At 40.1% G+C, this 17,953-nt stretch overlaps 3 protein-coding genes across 5 annotated transcripts; 2 read left to right on the top strand and 1 right to left on the bottom strand.

Moving 5' to 3' along the window:
* Positions 1–920: 920 nt before the first annotated feature.
* LOC127757984 (ferritin-1, chloroplastic-like) lies at positions 921–4,181 on the bottom strand. The gene is made up of 8 exons (XM_052283580.1): positions 3,783–4,181; positions 2,988–3,071; positions 2,847–2,907; positions 2,657–2,744; positions 1,843–1,904; positions 1,644–1,709; positions 1,467–1,530; positions 921–1,360 (listed from the first exon to the last, which is right to left on the bottom strand). Exons 1-8 carry the CDS (start codon positions 4,079–4,081, stop codon positions 1,317–1,319), a joined length of 768 nt encoding a protein of 255 aa, XP_052139540.1. The 5' UTR covers positions 4,082–4,181; the 3' UTR covers positions 921–1,316.
* Positions 4,182–5,032: 851 nt separating this feature from the next.
* Positions 5,033–8,482, top strand: LOC127757068 (protein DOUBLE-STRAND BREAK FORMATION-like). Of its 3 annotated transcripts, XR_008013345.1 has the most exons (6): positions 5,045–5,270; positions 5,362–5,566; positions 5,884–6,027; positions 6,539–6,680; positions 7,266–7,483; positions 8,371–8,482. XR_008013345.1 is itself a non-coding variant. In XM_052282492.1 (5 exons), the coding sequence occupies exons 1-5, from the start codon at positions 5,191–5,193 to the stop codon at positions 7,282–7,284; spliced, it is 585 nt and encodes a 194-aa protein (XP_052138452.1). In that variant the 5' UTR covers positions 5,033–5,190; the 3' UTR covers positions 7,285–7,411. The 3 variants fall into 3 exon arrangements, 2 of the variants coding, with proteins under 2 accessions (XP_052138452.1, XP_052138451.1); XM_052282492.1 differs by lacking the exon at positions 8,371–8,482 and having other exon boundaries at positions 5,033–5,270; positions 7,271–7,411; XM_052282491.1 differs by lacking the exon at positions 8,371–8,482 and having other exon boundaries at positions 5,042–5,270; positions 7,266–7,432.
* Positions 8,483–11,537: 3,055 nt separating this feature from the next.
* LOC127757069 (LOB domain-containing protein 12-like) lies at positions 11,538–12,173 on the top strand. The gene has a single exon (XM_052282493.1). The coding sequence runs from the start codon at positions 11,555–11,557 to the stop codon at positions 12,023–12,025; it is 471 nt and encodes a 156-aa protein (XP_052138453.1). The 5' UTR covers positions 11,538–11,554; the 3' UTR covers positions 12,026–12,173.
* The last annotated feature ends 5,780 nt before the right edge of the window (positions 12,174–17,953 follow it).

Below are 17,953 nucleotides of genomic sequence, written 5' to 3' on the forward strand. Positions count from 1 at the left end.
TCTTCGTCGGTCACCACCCTTCCAATCCGTCATGAGACAAGTGGGCGGCGTCGACGCCCGGCTTGTAGGTGACGAGGTGTGCCACCGCTATCGAGCGCGCCGCATGTCGGTCACAATCTCCTCACTCCCCCGATTGTCCGTGCCTCCACTACTTCTGCCATCGCTGAGACCGAAGGATGGGGAGAGAGATAAGGAAGAATATTTGTTTCACTGACATGTGGATCCCACGTGAGTTTTATTTTTTATTTTTCCCTTTTAGTGTCGCGTCAGCCAAAACCACCCTCAATGTTGTATCTAATGTGACCTGGTTTTGCAAGATTAGAGATATGTTAACATGACCCGGTTTGCAAGTTTTAGAGACTAAAAAAAATGCACGTGCGTTACAACTGCATAGTCTATTTTAATCTTATTATTGTTATACGGTTTAACTATGGTGAAATTCACCGTGGGAATTCGCCTGGATATTTTATTTTACAAAATCATGAGTTGCAATTAGGAGTTCGTTACCATACGAGTTTTTTTAAAAGAGATTTCTTATACGATTCATTCTGCATTTCTAAAAGCGAACGAACATAAAAACCAACTCAAACACGGATCTGCATTTCCAAGAAAAAAACTTAAAAACCGACTCAAACATAAATAACGTGCTAAAATACAGATAAAAACATTTTCAGTTTTTATAATAGCAGAGATATAGTCGTGTTATAATGTGGAGCCTCACCACGCCAGCAAAGGTGGGCTCAAACTCAATCATAAGCTGTCACTTAAGGCCCAATTATTCTTGATGGGCCCATCCTCTTCTTTTTCTCTCTCCTTTTCTTTTGTCTGTTCTTTCAGAGGCAGCAAAGCAAAGGGACATATATGCATAAAAACTTGCCAGGCTTCGAGTTACTAACATAAACTACTAGGAACATGACATAAGCACGATGAAACAAGCATTAACACCATAATGGATTATCATATTGTTCCTTATTGGCTGCCAGCAAAATCTCTCTAGCAACAAACGTGTAAATGCTCCCCAAAATACACCATCACCATGACTCCATGCATAGCCACAATATCACAAGTATCGCTACAGCCAGCCGCGCCATGTTCCTTTTCTGCGAGGACGCGCGACATACACATGATTCTGAAGCTCTACTGACCTAGACACAGGGGGAAGTTCATGACCAAATTGGTTGGTTCATTCACTCCATTGCTACTGCGTGCTTAATTTGATGAATACACAGACTCGACTTATTTTCTTTCTTTAGCTGCATGATCCCATGGATGGAAGAAACGAAACCTACTACTGCCCTTCACACCGTCTCCTCCATTCAAGCTTCTTCCTCAAGCAGCTTCTGATCAAAGTGCCACACCCCTGCAACACAAATTACGTAGCAAACAACAACTGATGAGTCAAACCACAGGTCTATAGATAGATGGTAGTACATCAAATCAAGTATTTTCTGACAAAACACACTAACCATGCCCCTTTCCCACTCTTCTCAGCTGGGCGACATACTCAGAGATCTTCTTGATGGCTTCAACCTTTCAGAGCAAGGCAGATATTTTCAGCAAAACATAATTCACTAAAGCATAGCAGTTGAATATTAACATCTCAAGAGCTAGTTCAGTACCCAAGTGGGCAGAAGGTTTTTTACCTGCTCCTCAAGGAATTCACTCTCAACGAAGTCGGTCAGCTGTGGATCATTGCACCTCGATGCCACCTGTTGATTCACGGCAACACATTTTCAAGTTTCACCATATATTTCTTTTCAAAATAGTGTTGAGAATTATACAACGCATTCTAAATCCATGTTCAGCATTACTGCATAACTGCATAACAGGAGAATATCTTACACTGTGCAGGTTGTGCAACTTCTCATTTACAAGCTTTTCGAGAGCCAAGGCCAACTCCATAGCTGAAATCACAAGCAAGCTAGAGGGTAAAACATAGGGGAACACAAAGTTTGTACAGGTATGTACAGCAACAAACAGCCAGTGCATGCTACTTTCTGGAGACACTAGCAAATGCCATAAGGTGAAATGATGGAAAATATACAATGACGTTTTCTCCTTTAGGAGCGTTTAGAATTTAGAGAATCTTTTCTGTGCAGTCCAAAATGTTTAAAAGAAAGCTTTTACAAAACAAAGTAGCCTTTATTGAAAGTTACTCCCTTCGTTTTTTAATGTATGACGCCGTTGACTTTTTAATCAACGTTTAACCTTATTCAATTTTTTTTGCAAATATAAAAATATTTAAATCACGCTTAAAGAACATTTGATGATAAATTAAGTCACAATAAAATAAATAATAATTATATATATTTTTTGAATAAGACGAATGGTTAAACGTATCTCAAAAAGTTAACCGCGTCATACATTAAAAAACGGAGAGTAATTGACATCAGGATTCAACATGGAACTTTTGAAGAGGAAAGTATCCTTGCTGAATCTGGATGGCGAATGAGCTCATTCACCAAGGAAGTTCCCCTGTTCTTGCCAAAAAAAGGCCTCCTCCCAACCTTAAGGATCCAACCACTTAAATTTTCACATAGATAATAATTAACAGACACTCAGACTAGCACACAGTAAGGCGTAAGCAGAAGCACAAGTACATATACCATGGAATAAAAAACATAAGAGATAATAGGACAAGCTGAAAGCAACTCACCATACAAGGCATCCCCTTTCTCAGGATGGTCGAACTCTGTCAAGGGTGTGACGATGGACTGGAGCCGCACCCTGCCTCCACGCATGTTCTGACAAAGAAGAACATGGCAGTTTTAGCATTTGGGCGCATGATTATAGTGGTACAGCCTACAGTTTTCCTGGTGTGCCAAACGAAGCAGAGGTAAAGTTACCTGGTACTTCATGAGTTTCTCTGCGTGATCCCTCTCCTCATCGCTGGATTCTTTGAAGAATCTGAAGGAACAGAATTTATCGATACATGGGTGACAATTTTCCTACTTGGTGATGGCTAATGAGGGGTGGTGATGGCTTACTTGGCGAATCCCTTGAGAGCAACGTTGTCACGGTCAAAGTAGGCGAAAAGGGAGTGGTACGCGTACGATGCATTGAACTCCACACTGCAAAGATTGAACTATTTTTTAGGATTGAATTCCAATTCGGAATATAACTACGGATGACAAGCTAAGGGGGTGTTTGGAACAGGGACTTCATATCGGATGAATTTGGAGTATTGAAAATAGACTACTTATAAAACTAATTACATAAATGAGAGCTAATTCACGTGACAAATTTTTTTAAGCCTAATTAATCCATAATTAGGGCATGTTTACTGTAGCATGATATAGGCTAATCATAGATTAATTAATTAGACTCAATAGATTTGTCTCGCGAATTAATCCAGGTTATAGAATGGGTTTTATTAATAGTCCGCGTTTAATATTTATAATTAGTGTCCAAACATCAGACTAAAGAGGTTTTAGTCCCATCTAAACAGGGTCTAAATTTAGCTAAGCACAAGTGTCTTTTCTCCTATTTACATCAATTATTGTGGACTAAAATAATTTTGTATCCGTTGGTCCATGTAAAAAAAAATGTTTGGGAAAATCTGCAGCACTGTAGAACAGACGCATCCCAAGAGCAGAAATTATTATAGGATGAAAAATGAACCCTTTACGAAATCCAATCACTAACAAAGAAAATAAAATGACCAGGAGGCACAGAGATTTTTGTTAAATTTTAAAAAAGAAGAAGCAGAAGAAATGCGCACATGAAAGGGGAATAGAAATTCAAAAATGGAAGGCAGAGTGAGGAGGAGGAGGAAAACAGACTTGATCTGCTCGTTGATGGCGGCCTCGCACTCGTCGACGAACTTTTGCCTAGCAAGAGACTGGTCCTTGGCCTGGGGGACGAGGGAGAGCTCCCCCTTGAGCTCCTCGAATGGCTGGAAGACCACGCCGCTGAGCACCTCCTTCCCTTTCCCGGCGGCCCTGCACACTGCCACGGCTCCGGCTCCACGCGGCACAGGCAGCCAGACGGAAGCAGGGGTCGAGGCCGCGGCGGCGAGATAGGTAGGCGCGGCGGCGGCGGCGGCGGCCGGAGAGGAGGGGGCAACCCTAGGAGGAAGCATGGCGGATTAAGTGGGAGGAAGGCGCGTGTGGCGTTCGGTTCCGGAGTTCGCGGCGCGGCGGGTGAAGAGTGATGAGATTGTGCGGTGGTAGGGGTGGAGGTGATAGAAAGGGATAGATATAGGCGCGTGGAGCTCACGGATGGGCCACACGTGGACGGTCGAGATGGGACGAAGGCGAGGGAGCGCGTGGCGGGCTCGTGGCTGGAGAGGATATTTTGGGCTTGTGGTTGGTTGATGTGGAGCCCGGCCCGGCCGCACCGGAGTCGGTCAAGCTTAACCACTATTCCTTCCCGGTTTGTCTCTGATGGATCGGTTAGTCTTGTTAATTTCGTCATCAGCTTATACTTGGTTTGGTGGAGTTTGTGTGTTTATTGCTTTCCTTCCAAGTTGATTGCGATGAGTTGTACAAAATTCCACACAAATTTATACGTCTAGAGGCAATGCATGCTGGCAAATTTCTCTCCTTCCTCTGATGATTGGTCAGCAGAGAAGACAAGTGGGATATCGAGGAGGAGCTAGATGAAGCTAGACAAGATAAGAATGGCGTGCACAGTGTGGACTGTGGAGATGCGGTGTCGATATCCTACACAAAAAAGTCATTTGGAGGCGTGTGGAGGCCTCACGCCCGCTCTGGACCAGATTGCCCTATTTCTCTCCACCACAATTATCATCTTCTTTTTTTTTCCACCTTTTTACATACTTATTATCTGTCTTCGTCAGTATTCATGTGTTGCACAGAGCCACATATAGACGGTACCCTCTTCCTTGCATTGCAACCATATGTTTACTTGGCTCCTATAGTGACAAAACCATCTTTTCTCCTTTTAACAGCGCATTTGTCTCTTGACAAAATTGATTCATCGAGACTCCTGCTTTGCTCGTATTCTTTTTCTATATAGTATATACTTCTAGAACGAGCTAACGTTTTCATTTTAAAGAAAAAAAGAAAACGGACAAAAGTTCAGCTGGGCTTCGTTGGAAGCGAGTTCGTTAGTGGGCCTAGGCCCAAATACAAAATCCAACCCAATTCCATCCATTCTCTGGGAATCGCCGTCGCCGTCGCCGTCGCCTTCGCCTTCGCCTTCGTCGAGCAGAGAGGGAGGCAAGCCATGGCCGCCGCCGCCGCCGCCGCCGGGGATGGGGACGAGCACCTCCTCTCCCTCTTCGCCTCCGCCCTCTCCCACCGCAGGTAACCACACACCTTTCTTCCTCTACGATCCACCAACTTGGATTTCAGTCTTCTACAACCGCTCCATTCTGATTCTCCTCGCGCTGCTCAGGTTTGGGGACCAGGAGCTCCGCCTACTCGACGCCGCGCTTTCCGCCGGCGCCGACGTCCCCTCGCTGCTCCACACTCGCTCATCCGCCCGCTGTCTGCTGCGCAAGGCCGCCGCCCAGGCATTCTCCTCCGTCCCCGATTTGGGTACCACCCTCTCCACGGCCGACTTCTTCGCGCGCGCCTTCGCCCTCGCCGGAGATGTCGAGGTCCTCACTCACCGATGACTTGCCTCAGCGCCTGTGGCCAGGATTGTGGGGCCATTAATCATGTGCACATATCCACTAGTTTTGTTTGCTCTTCATTCTACACCTAACTGGGTTTCGATTGCGATGCACATCGGGTGCTCCAGTTCTGTATGTTCAATCCAATTCGCATCATATGTCGATGCCCTTATAATTATTCATTCTCCTCGTGCAAATACACATTCTGCACATGCTACCGTACCGTACTAAACTAGCGGTGTTGCAACTTTTTTTTTTCTGCCACTACTTCACTAATTCTGCTAATTTCTGTCATTCACTAGAGTTGCCTTGCTATGAGATATGAAGCTCTGCTCCTGAGACAAGCCGAATACTCCGATGACCTTCATTTGCAAGTATCCAATGAAGAATGGCTAACTTTTGCAAAGGACTCTCTTGATAATGGTTTTTACACCATTGCTTCCAAGGTACTTTCCTTTCAGTTCTGCTGTACCTCCACTTAATTCTTTTATTAGTCAGCATTGAAACAGAACTGATGACACCTCCTAGCTAATACTAATTCTATGTTGCCTTGGGTCACATGTTACTTTTGTACCAGAATTTAGACTAATGACCTTTTCAAGTGGAAAGGCATCGCCATTTGGAAATATGTTCTGAACAATGTGATGGATGATGTTTGATAACTGCCTGCTGTTCATACTGGTAGTATTGTCTGAACAAACATAGCACAAATAAACATAGATCACTATGTAGAACAACACTCTCACGCTGGAGGGCATTGTTTTGTCTGCCTCCTTTAGCAGTTATGATTAGGTCATAACCATGCCAATGTGTCAATCTAATCATCTGTCTGTAATTCATTTTGTTGAATGACTGCATCATAGTGCTTCAACATTATTTATGTGCAAACCACTGATTCTAGGGTTTAAAACCATGTGGCCATGTTTCTTTCTACTTATATATGTATTTACCTTTTAGGCTTTTGCAAATGCTCTTGTGCGTATTGATCCCAACCACCCAGGATACTTGGACTCAACCAATTCTATTCTGAAGAAAGATAAGATCAATGATATAAGTGGACTCCAAAACTTGGCCAAGTCATTATCCGCACTGCGTTCTGGTGAGTTTTGTGATACCATAAAATGATGTAAATTACATGCTGCGTTGACTGGTTAAAAGAACACTTTAGATGCTACTCTTGTGCTCTAACTGCCTCCTTTATTGTCTCTCTGGGGACTTCTGTAAGACCTTGCTATGTTCTTACGTTAAGTGATGGAATCGGCATAAAAACTCAAACTACATCTCGGGAAACTGCAGTCTTACTTTAAATTGACTATTAAACAAGATGTTTAGAGTAGATAAGTGTATTTCAATGGAAAATCATGATCTTTCTATGTAGAAAAAGGATTAGCATAACCTGAGTATAGGCTGTACAACTATGTCTTTATTTTCATTTTAATTGAAGGAACATCTGGGCATCTGGTTAATTATTTTGCTAAACATCATCTATAAGATACTCGAGGTTATTAGGTATGACTATGTTTTTTTTATCATATTGTGTTCATTATTCTGTTGGATTGATGTAGCATTCCCTGAACATAGATCAAGTCAAGGCACTAAATCTTCTATTAGATTTTTCAAAATTCGGTGCTTATTTCCTTTTGTTTCAAATAAATTTCCAATACAGCTACTTGTACTATGACAGTTCAGGCACAATCAGCTGAATACATGAAAAGGAAAGCTTTAGGGGTTGATGAAAAGTGTAATTTGCACTTGAAAAAAACAAAGCTACCTGGAAGCTCAATGTTTAGGCTAGGTATCAAAACAAGGAACATACAGAAACTACGTTGCAGCCGGGAGAGTAATCTGTAAGATGTTTGAAGCAATATCGGTGTGACATCTTCCAATAGGCTGATAAGAGTGGTATGATCTTTCACACAATCTGTTGTTGATGTAACAAAAGGTGAATCTCATGCCTTGGGGTTTACTCATTTGTTTACTGAGAACTTCTCAGTTTATTATTTTGGTAACTAGTGGAACATCTGCAGCTGCACATATGTCCAGTATAGATTTTATCAATCTCTTACGGTTTCTTTGCTGACTACCTCTTTGTTAGCTCAACATATTTCCATCCTGCTATCCACTCATTTTCTTCCTTAAATACATCCATACTGCCGTATGTACACGTCTCCTTATCAGATTGCTATGATTAATGTTCTTTGATCGGAACAGAATAGGACCACTTTGAACTTCCTCTTTGTAAGATAGCAATGTAGGTTATGTAGAATTTATATGCGAGGGTTGTGTTGGTACATGGCAGCATGTGCACTTTTGACTCGTTCTCATTTTCTTTGGTAAGTATCATCGTGCATGTGTTGTACCATGTAAAACTCTTACCATTTGTCACTTTCAAGGAGTACTTTCAATTAGTTTCATTAGTATTATCTGTATGACCAAGCCAGGCCCAACTTCTCACTCCTTTAAAATAACACTACAACATCTTCTCTTTCTTGCTTACTTTCAGAGCACTGGTGGAAATGAGAGCACTGAGTAGAATAGCACACCTCACTTCAGCACAGAAGTTTAACTATACATTTATCATATTGAAACAGGATATAGTTACATTGCATCACATTATTGCGTAGGAATTCATGTTGTTTATTCACTTGGAATGATTGTCGATCCCATTATTAATTACATATCATTCTGATATACCACTGCGCATTTTAGTCTGTCCAATGTGGCTATGTACATTAATACTTAATATGCTTCAACGTAATGAGTTTGCTTCTGTTTTTTCATTCAATTAGGTGAACATTTTCGTGCAATGGGAATTTTGATCCTGATGTCGTGGATGGGTATTTGGGATCCTGAGACAATGAGGGTATCACTTGCCTCTTCTACTGCTGTTTCACTGGGAAAGTAAGCTGCTTTTTTAAATACTCCTGAATATTATGACTTGTGATGTACTAAACAATATGCTATATTTTTGCTATGCTTACGCATCTGTATTAGGATCATAAGGATTAAAATCCAGTGCTGAAGTATTTTATTTACCTTTTGAGATGATATAGTGAAGAACTTCATGTTGTTCATTCGTGGACAGGTTTATTATGCACGGCACCAAATGATAGCATAAGACATGCAATTAGCTCAGGTATTTTTTTTAGGGAAACAATTAGCTAAGTTTCATTGAAGAATCATGTCATTTATATTTAGTAGTAAAATAGTAAGGAAAAATATTGAGAAATAAGCATGTTTAGCTTGGAAAGTCAGGTACTTGACATGTGGCAGTTGGCAGTGACATAGATGGATAGACCAAAATCTGAATACTGAAGCTGATCCTAGAGCACATGCGGATGTATGACTAGATCTTAACTACTGTTCAGAGAACATGAAGCTAATATAATTAGTGGTCCAGATGATAGTGTCTTGGATCCCTATCCAATAGCAAGTGTCTTCATAGGAACAAGTCATCGTGTTGAGGAAAGAACATGTCTGTTGCATATGCTCTCGCTAGGAATTGAGGAAAAAGGAAAATACTGGCGTTAGTAAAAGTTTGCAAAATAAGGTGGGTTGGTGCATAGGCACAAGATATAAACGAGAGCCTAGCCTGTCATGTGGGTGATCACCCAGTTAGCCTAGTGAACTTGCATGTGAGGGGTACGTTTATTTTGACCTTGGAAAAGGGAAGAGTTGGCAACGGGTTTATACTTTCCTTGACTTGCTTAGTGGTAAAACACTGTCGGCAACTTAGGGTGTCGGCGCCGCCTTCTCTGATTGTGATGACCATTCATATTTATGCTTGAAATTCTTGGTGAACTTAGGGTGTGTTTAGTTCACAAAAAGAAAATTTTTAGTGTACATCGGATGTTTGACCGGATGTTAGAAGGGGTTTTTGGACATGAATGAAAAAAACTAATTTCATAACTCGCCTGGAAACCGCGAGACGAATCTTTTGAGCCTAATTAAGCTGTCATTAGCACATGTGGGTTACTGCAACACTTATGTCTAATCATGGACTAATTAGGCTCAAAAGATTCGTCTCGCGATTTCCATCCAAACTGTGCAATTAGTTTTTATTTTTATCTATATTTAATGCTTCATGCATATGTCCAAAGATTCGATGTGATGTTTTTGGGAAAAATATTTTGGGAACTAAACCAGGCCTGAGTTTTGGCAACAATGGCATGTGCAAGCACGCATACGGCTGTAAGAACACTGATCCATTGTACTCTATTTCAAAGGGTTTTGCAGCAAATGAGGGCAGAATCCTCGTTCCGCTAATGTAGTCTACACAAGCTAGACAAAATCAACGCAAGAGGTAGAATTTTGTGTCTTTTGTGTGTCGACTGATCGAACAATGTTATTTTTGTTTGCTAGCATTGCTCCAACATGATTTTGTTCTGTCATCCACATTGGAAACAAAATCTGGGAAAAATAACAATATAAGGGATTAAGGGATGTCGTTGTGGACTCTGCATCTATCATAATTAAGCTGCGAAATGCATTGCATGGGAGCATGGGTGTTTGTAGTACATGTCACTCACCACCTGACTAAGACTGAAACCACAACCACCGGAGGTCCCATTCGCATTTACACAGGCATGACGTATACTTTGTCTCTAGCCACAACCTGCTGTATGCATGAATAATGCTTATCTTAAGACATCCTCGGTTTGATGGATGTTGTAAATTGCTATGCTCGACAAAGTCCTAATCTCGTCGTTGTTGGATAGCCTCTTCCGGCGTTTATACGTGTCATCTGGTCTCCTGCTGTTGGCTACTAACATGCACGTATGGGATAAACAAATAGACAAACAGGAGTACTGGAATACTACCTGTCGTTTTCTCATGTTTTAATTAATCTATATCCTTGATTTACGATTTTCCTTTTATATATCTAGCTACTTCCTCCGTTTTCATAATGTAAGTCATTTTAGTATTTTCCATATTCATATTGATGCTAATGAATCTAGATAGATATATATGTTTATATTCATTAGCATCAATATGAATATGAAAAATGCTAGAATAACTTATATTGTGAAACGGAGGGAGTACTGTGGTATGATCGACATATATAAAAAGAGAACGATGACTGGGAGAGGTGATGAGATCTGGTGAGGTGTCCAAAGTTGCTAATGTCCAATTGCTAGAGCTTAGAAGAAGCTACAATTAATATTTTTGCTGGTACTGTCAGTTGTTTGTTTTACGTGGATTGTGATGAATACTAGTACTGTCTAGCAATTAAACCAGAAGTTAACATGCAAGTGTTGCATCTCAAGGTCAACTCTGAGAACGTGCGCAGGAACTAACATTAACAGTTCAGTAACCAAAGGTCAAACAAACTGCACTAGAGTCCACATTTACTAGTGTGTAGTAGTAGTACGTTTGAACGAACTTAATTACCAGCTGTCGTCGTAGTCGTAGCTAGTTAGGGTCCAACTCATTTTTGTCGATCGCGGGGGAGGAATGTTAACGGTGCATGTGGTTGGTTGATTTGATTAGTGAAACAAAAAAACAAGTGGTTTTCGGTAGTGGTAATTTGAGCTTGCTTTGAACTTTGAAAAGTGATCGATGCCTGCAATTCACACTTCAGAAAAGAATGAAGGCTTAGCTCGTATGTAGACTTTTGATAGCTTAATCTTATTTGCTGCTAAGTAGAGACAAAACAAGTCAGAGAACCCATTACTGTGCATACTTATACATGAGTAATCAATTATATGAGTGGATGTGATCCATGCCTCCAGCAGGACATCATGATTAGCATGTTATGAGGAATCACTATATACTTAATACTCCTAATATTCTTAGTTGTTTAGTAGTGTTAATTATGTTTGTCGTGACTCAGCTTAGTTGTTGCTGTTGTTGAGCTATAAAAGGAGAAGCTCTGCTCCCGTGCACCCTCCCCCCTGAAGCCTGCTCCTCTGCATCAACTGTTTGCTGCCCAGTACAGTAGAGGCCTGCACTTGCAAGTTGCAACTGCAAGCAATGGCGGGAAGCGGGAGCGGGACACCGTGCGCGTCGTGCAAGCTGCTGCGGCGGCGGTGCACGTCGGAGTGCGTGTTCGCGCCCTACTTCCCGGCGGAGGAGGCGCAGCGGTTCGCCATGGTGCACCGGGTGTTCGGCGCCAGCAACGTCAGCAAGATGCTGCTCGATGTGCCGCCGCCGCAGAGGCCCGACGCCGTCAGCAGCCTCGTCTACGAGGCCAACGCCCGGATGAGGGACCCCGTCTACGGCTGCGTCGCCGCCATCTCCTTTCTCCAGCAGCAAGTCTCCCAGCTCCAGATGCAGCTCGCCCTCGCCAACGCCGAGACCGCCGCCCTGCAGCTGCAGCTGCAACAGCAGCACCAAGATCAAGATGAACACCACCAGCAGCAATGCATCCTGGAGAATGCTGCTGCTCATCACCAGCTGATGCTGCAAGAGGCATTCCTCAAGAAAGAGTCCATGTGGACATAATTGTAGTAGATGCTTTCTAGTAAATCTTTATGCTTCGATTGATATGATTTGATGTTGCACAAAGATTTATAGTAAATCTTTGTGCTTGTTGTCTTCTCTTATGTAATTTCCGGAAAGAGGGAAAATGAAGAACAACAATTCGGTCTCATTAGCCTACCTCATATCCCCATTTCTGTTCAAATGCTGTATTAGCAAGACAGAAACTGATTGGCTTTCTGAAACACCTGTTGGCTTCATGAACCATCAATTCAGCTCCCATGCATGCACAAGTTTCAGACAAGCCTTTTGCTTTCGGAGATATGGTTGTTTGCTTGGTAAGGGTCAGTGATGTGGGACACATTAATTTGGCTTCACATGGTCTCTAGTTCTAGTACAGTAGGATCCAGATAGTATGTACACGAACTAATTAAGCACCTCAAACCACCCCAAACTCAATTAAGTAGCAGGAGAGCTAATGATATTAGAAGTCCTGATCTCACCTACTAGATTCCTAAGTTCTCTACACGGGACATGTGTCCTTTCTGTGCTAGGTCTATATCATACCTGGACTTCACTAATACTCCAAATCCAATATCATACCTGGAGTACTAATTTGTCAAATCCAATGTTGTAAAATACCTACGCATCAGAATATGAGTTGGTTGATCGATCCTACAAAACAAGAGTTGAGTGCCCGTGTCATCAAAGGGACCAACACAGACAAACCAAAGGTTGTCTCTTTCTTGAGAAAGGAATAATTTCCAGCTATGCTTAATTTGGTTGTTTTTTTAGTAATGATATATTAAGATGGAGTCCTTTTAACAGCTTGTTTTTATAAACTTGATCATGATTATCTTGGTTATGACATTATCAAGGTGCTAAAGTCTCAATCTAGGACAAACAAAGGATTCGCTTGTTACCCCCCCACCCACATTAATTTCTGCACATATGAACATATATTGTATCTTGCACATACATTATCTCCATTTTTTTTATCAAATACTGTATTAGCAAGACAGAAACTTATTGGCTTCCCGAAGCACCCGTTGGCTTCATGAACCATTCATTCAGCTCCCATGCATGCACGACACGACAAGTTTCAGACATGCCTTTTGCTTTCAGAGATATGGTTGTTTGCTTGGTAAGTTTCAGTGTTGTGGGACACATGGTCTCTACTACAGTAGGATCCAGATAGTGTGTACACGAATTAAGCATCTCAAACCACCCCAAACTCAATTAAGTGCAGGAGAGCTAATGATATTGGAAGTCTCAGATCTCAACTACTACTAGATTCCTAAGTTCTCTACACAGGACATGTGTCCTTTCTGAGCTAGGTATATGGAGTACGGTATATTGGACAGTGGCATGTCCTTAATTACATGAACTTCACTAATACTAATTTTCCAGGTTCAATGTTGTTAAATACCTATGCATCACAGAATATGAGTTGGACGATCTTATAAAACAAGAGTCGGGTGCCTCATGTCATCAAGGAACCAACACAGTCAAACCAAAGGTTGTCTCTTTCTTCTAAAAGAATAATTCCCAGCTAGTGCTTAATTTGCTGGTTTTGTTAGTAATGATATCATTCCTTGGTTTTATATTATAAAATATTTTGACTCTTTTTATAAGTCAAACTCCTATAAGATTAATCAATCTTATAGAAAAATGTAGTCACTCTTACCGGATCAAATTAGTTCTATTAATCTAACATTTGAATACATTTTAATAGTATGTTCGTTTGGTGTAAAAATATTGTTATATTTTTCTATAAATTTAATCAAACTTAAAAAATTATATAAAAATAAAAATATCTTGTAATATGAAACAAAGGGAGTAAATTGAAGTCCTTTTACCAAGGACTTGCTCATGATATGATTGGCTTGATTATGATATTATCAAGGTGCTCTAATATCAACCCATGACAACACAAAGGATTCGCTTGTAACCCTCACATTTCTGCACATATGAACACTGTATCTTGCACATACATATGTGTGCATTCAAACTTTTAAGGATCTTAGACATAAGTATATACGCAAATACTAAAATCGTTGTGTTTTAAATCATTACGCAAATCTCGTGAATCGTTGTGTTTTGAATAGTTTATATAAATACTTAGGAGAAAAATATGATGGTGAAAGATGCATTTTAGAGAGCTAGCAATGTTTAATACTCCTTACGTCCCAAAATATAAGTAGTTTTGGGTCTCGATACGGTCTCCGAGATACTACTTTGACAAACAATATCTACGAAAGTATAATGTTTTAAATAAAAGAGTTGCATATTATGATAGTTCGTTTAATGATAAATATATATAGTAGATCAAATTTACATGATTAATCTTTCTAAATTTTTTACTATTAATAGTTAAAATTTAAAAGTTTGACTTGGCACTATTTTAAAAACACTTATATTTTAGAACGGATGAAGTGTATATAAGGAGTACTCTAATAGTTTAGGGGTGATTTGCTCTGAGTATGACCGGCCAACCAACTGTTCCCCTTTGTCTTTTTACCAACATCAATCATTGATCAGCCCATAAATATTTGATTTGATATCTTATTAGAGCTGGTACAATAGTAGACTATTAGCCAGCTATAAACATAGTATTTTAATGAGATAAAAAATAAGAGAGAAGAGCAGTGGGCTACAGATCATCTGTAGCCAGCTACAGTACGGATTCCAAGACGCAATGTGTGTATGACAGGTGGGACCATATATTAGTAAGCAACTATCATATAAATTGACTTTTAGATTGGCTATAGATAAATTAGAGCTAGTAGTGGGCTACAGATCAACTTATGCATGCTGTCTTGGTTGACCCAAAAATCAATGGAACAAGGACAGTACGAAAGCAAGCATGCACTCACAGATCGACATGGGCCGAGCATTCATGTATAGCTAGCCCAGAAGCTGCATGCTAACTCTTCTTAATTTCAGCCCAGCTGAATTGAGATCTTACTTCTGCCAATTTAATGCAGGTTTGCCTTCATTATAAAAAAAAAATAATTTACTCCTCCAACTAATCTATATATCATATATAATATATAGTTGGAACAAAAACATATCATACATTAATCCACATCATCTTAAAAAATACTCCCTCCGTTTCAAAATGTTTGACACCATTGACTTTTTAGCACATGTTTGACCGTTCGTTTTATTAAAAAAATTTATGAAATATGTAAAACTATATGTGTATATGAAAGTATGTTTAACAATGAATCAAATGATATGAAAAGAATAAATAATTACTTAAATTTTTTGAATAAGACGAATGGTCAAACACATACTAAAAAGTCAACGGTGTCAAACATTTTGAAACGGAGGGAGTAGTAGTCTTTGCATTCTTCTTATGTATTGATCTCAACCCATATATCATATGTATTTATAACCTACTTAGTATTGTTATTGCTACATAAATCTTACTATACATTGAACCATGTCACCTGGAAAAGTATAATAGCCATTGGATTATTTTCATACTTGATACATAACCATTCAAAAGGATCCCTTCTTATGTTTTGATCCCAATCATTCGTTCGTACTACTACTGTACATGTAATGTTATGTCTTCAGACTGAAGATTTGGAAGGCATGCAATCAATCTACGTACGTACGTACGGCCATTATATTATACCTGGTCTTTCCTTTCTAGTTTGGCCCATCTGGAAAGCTAGCCCAGGAAGGATCGATCGATTAATTGTCATCAGTGTTTTTGTCCTTAATTAATAAATTAAAAAAAAGAAGGAAAGAAAAAGAGGATATCATTTTCATTAGAGTAAGTTGTGTGTAAACAGTGTCAGACAAGGGGGAGGGTTTGGTGAGTTAGTTAGTTGACGCCTTGACGGAGAAAAGAAGGGGCCAGACAGCATGGCCCCTCGGAGGTATATAGGTTAGGTGAATGCAGATGCAGCCATGCAGGCAAAGGCAGGCGTAGGCCCTCCCCAATTTGTGGTCGTCTTTATTTTCAAGAGACTCTTGTTGATCTACCGTACCAATCAACAGCAAACTAAGCTAGCAGAGAGAGTGTGATTGTGATTACAGCGTTGTACTCTTGTGCGCACAAGGCCGGTTAATTTAATTTGTTGGTTTAACTAATTAACTGTCAACAGATTGATCGATCGATGATGTTGCCCGATCGTCCAGCCGATAGATAAATCCTAACAGCCAATAATATAGTATATAACTGGACCACTTTGATATCACGGTTGCAGCAGATTTTGATATCTCGTCCATTGTCTGAGGAATTTATTAACCATGGATTTTGCCCTGAAGCTCCGCCCCTGATTATCATGACTAGCTAGTTCATGCGTTCATTCAGGCTTTATATAATCATGCATAGCATGGACTGGGGAATCATATATATGTACATGGATCGATCGAGTAGGATGCAGAGGTCGTCAAAAGAGTGGGACAGACCGAGAAAATAGACAGTGCTCTGTCGGCAATTAAACTAGCTATAACAATCTTTATTAATTTCATATGATCTGTAGGTTACTCACTTTAGGTAGCTAATGGTTCAAAATCAATCAATCAAAGCTTCATTACTATTATTTGTTAGTAGCTAGCATCATATATTTAATAATACAAAGTCGTTTGCAACTAATGCACGCGTGCCTTCGCAGCTAGCACAGATCGAAAGGAATATATACCACTCCTTACATGACAAGAACACAGCGACCTGCAGACATTCCAAGTTGAAACGCCCTCTAATTGGACTTGTGCATGAAGCAATCCATATTTCATTCGATTCAATTCATGTGAAGCATTAGGTACAATTCATCCCAACTGCTGCTACTGTGCACATCGATCTCAATCTTACTAACCTTCTAAGGCTCACTAGCTCACCAGCTGATGTACCACCAAGCAGTAATAATTGTACCATTCTCCACACTTGCAGATATGTTCATCATTTTTTGCTCAAAGCATGCAGCTGGTGTACACGATCATATACCTGTCAGAGACAGGTTTTTTTTTATATATAAAGAAAACGGCAACATTGCTATCCGATTAGCACCATGGATGACCGTACTGTACATGCATATATCTTTTCTAAGTTTTTCAGCAGGCAAGCATTCCTATTAGACCCCACACTACTTATATATTGGGACAGGATACCAAACAAATTAAAGCAAATCTCACCACAGAATTTTTCACCTAACCCTTTATATTTTTGGTCTTTGGAGGCGCACTCATTTCATGCTATGTGGAAAGAAGAGATATTCAAAAGGAGTCTACTAACACTGAGTAGCAGGGACATTAATTAATTTGAATATCCACCGCCAAACCAAATTGATGCTGGATTAATGTTTTGATTTATCATGTGCCGTTTACCTCTAGGCACCTGCATGCATGGTATTAAACAAAAAATAATATGTCTTATATATCCACTCCATTATTGATCCCCGGCCGTACTTTTGCCAGAAAAGAAAGATTGGAAGGCGAATAAAAGACGGTGTGGACCATTATTAATTGTCCATTTCTAAGTAAATCCAAGCGCATGCTGGCTGGTGGACTATATATTTCACTCATCTTCTGCTATACATTTGCGATCAAAATTCACAACTTTATTATTCAGAAACCAGTCTTATAGAGAGAAAGACAGACCGACATGCATCAGTTGTAGTTGTTCAGAAAGATCAGGGGCGCCGTTGCATGCACATCGACGCTGGGACCAAAAAAAATATACAACATCATCGCTGACTCAGATGTTCTGAAAGTAGCTAAGAATGTACACATGTAAAATAAGTATGATCATTTCTTTGCTTAGTAGACAAAGATTACCTTAATTATATATATATCTCGTTAATGCATGCATGTTTGATAAGGAAAAGATTTCTTTGCTGAATGCTCACCATCAACTTTTCGTGGCCTAAGTTGCATGTGAATCTCATCATTTTTACAATTGATACACGGAATAATCTTTTTGGTACATGTTTGGTG

This window comes from Oryza glaberrima, chromosome 12 (assembly GCF_000147395.1).
Source record: "Oryza glaberrima chromosome 12, OglaRS2, whole genome shotgun sequence".
Taxonomy (NCBI): domain Eukaryota; kingdom Viridiplantae; phylum Streptophyta; class Magnoliopsida; order Poales; family Poaceae; genus Oryza; species Oryza glaberrima.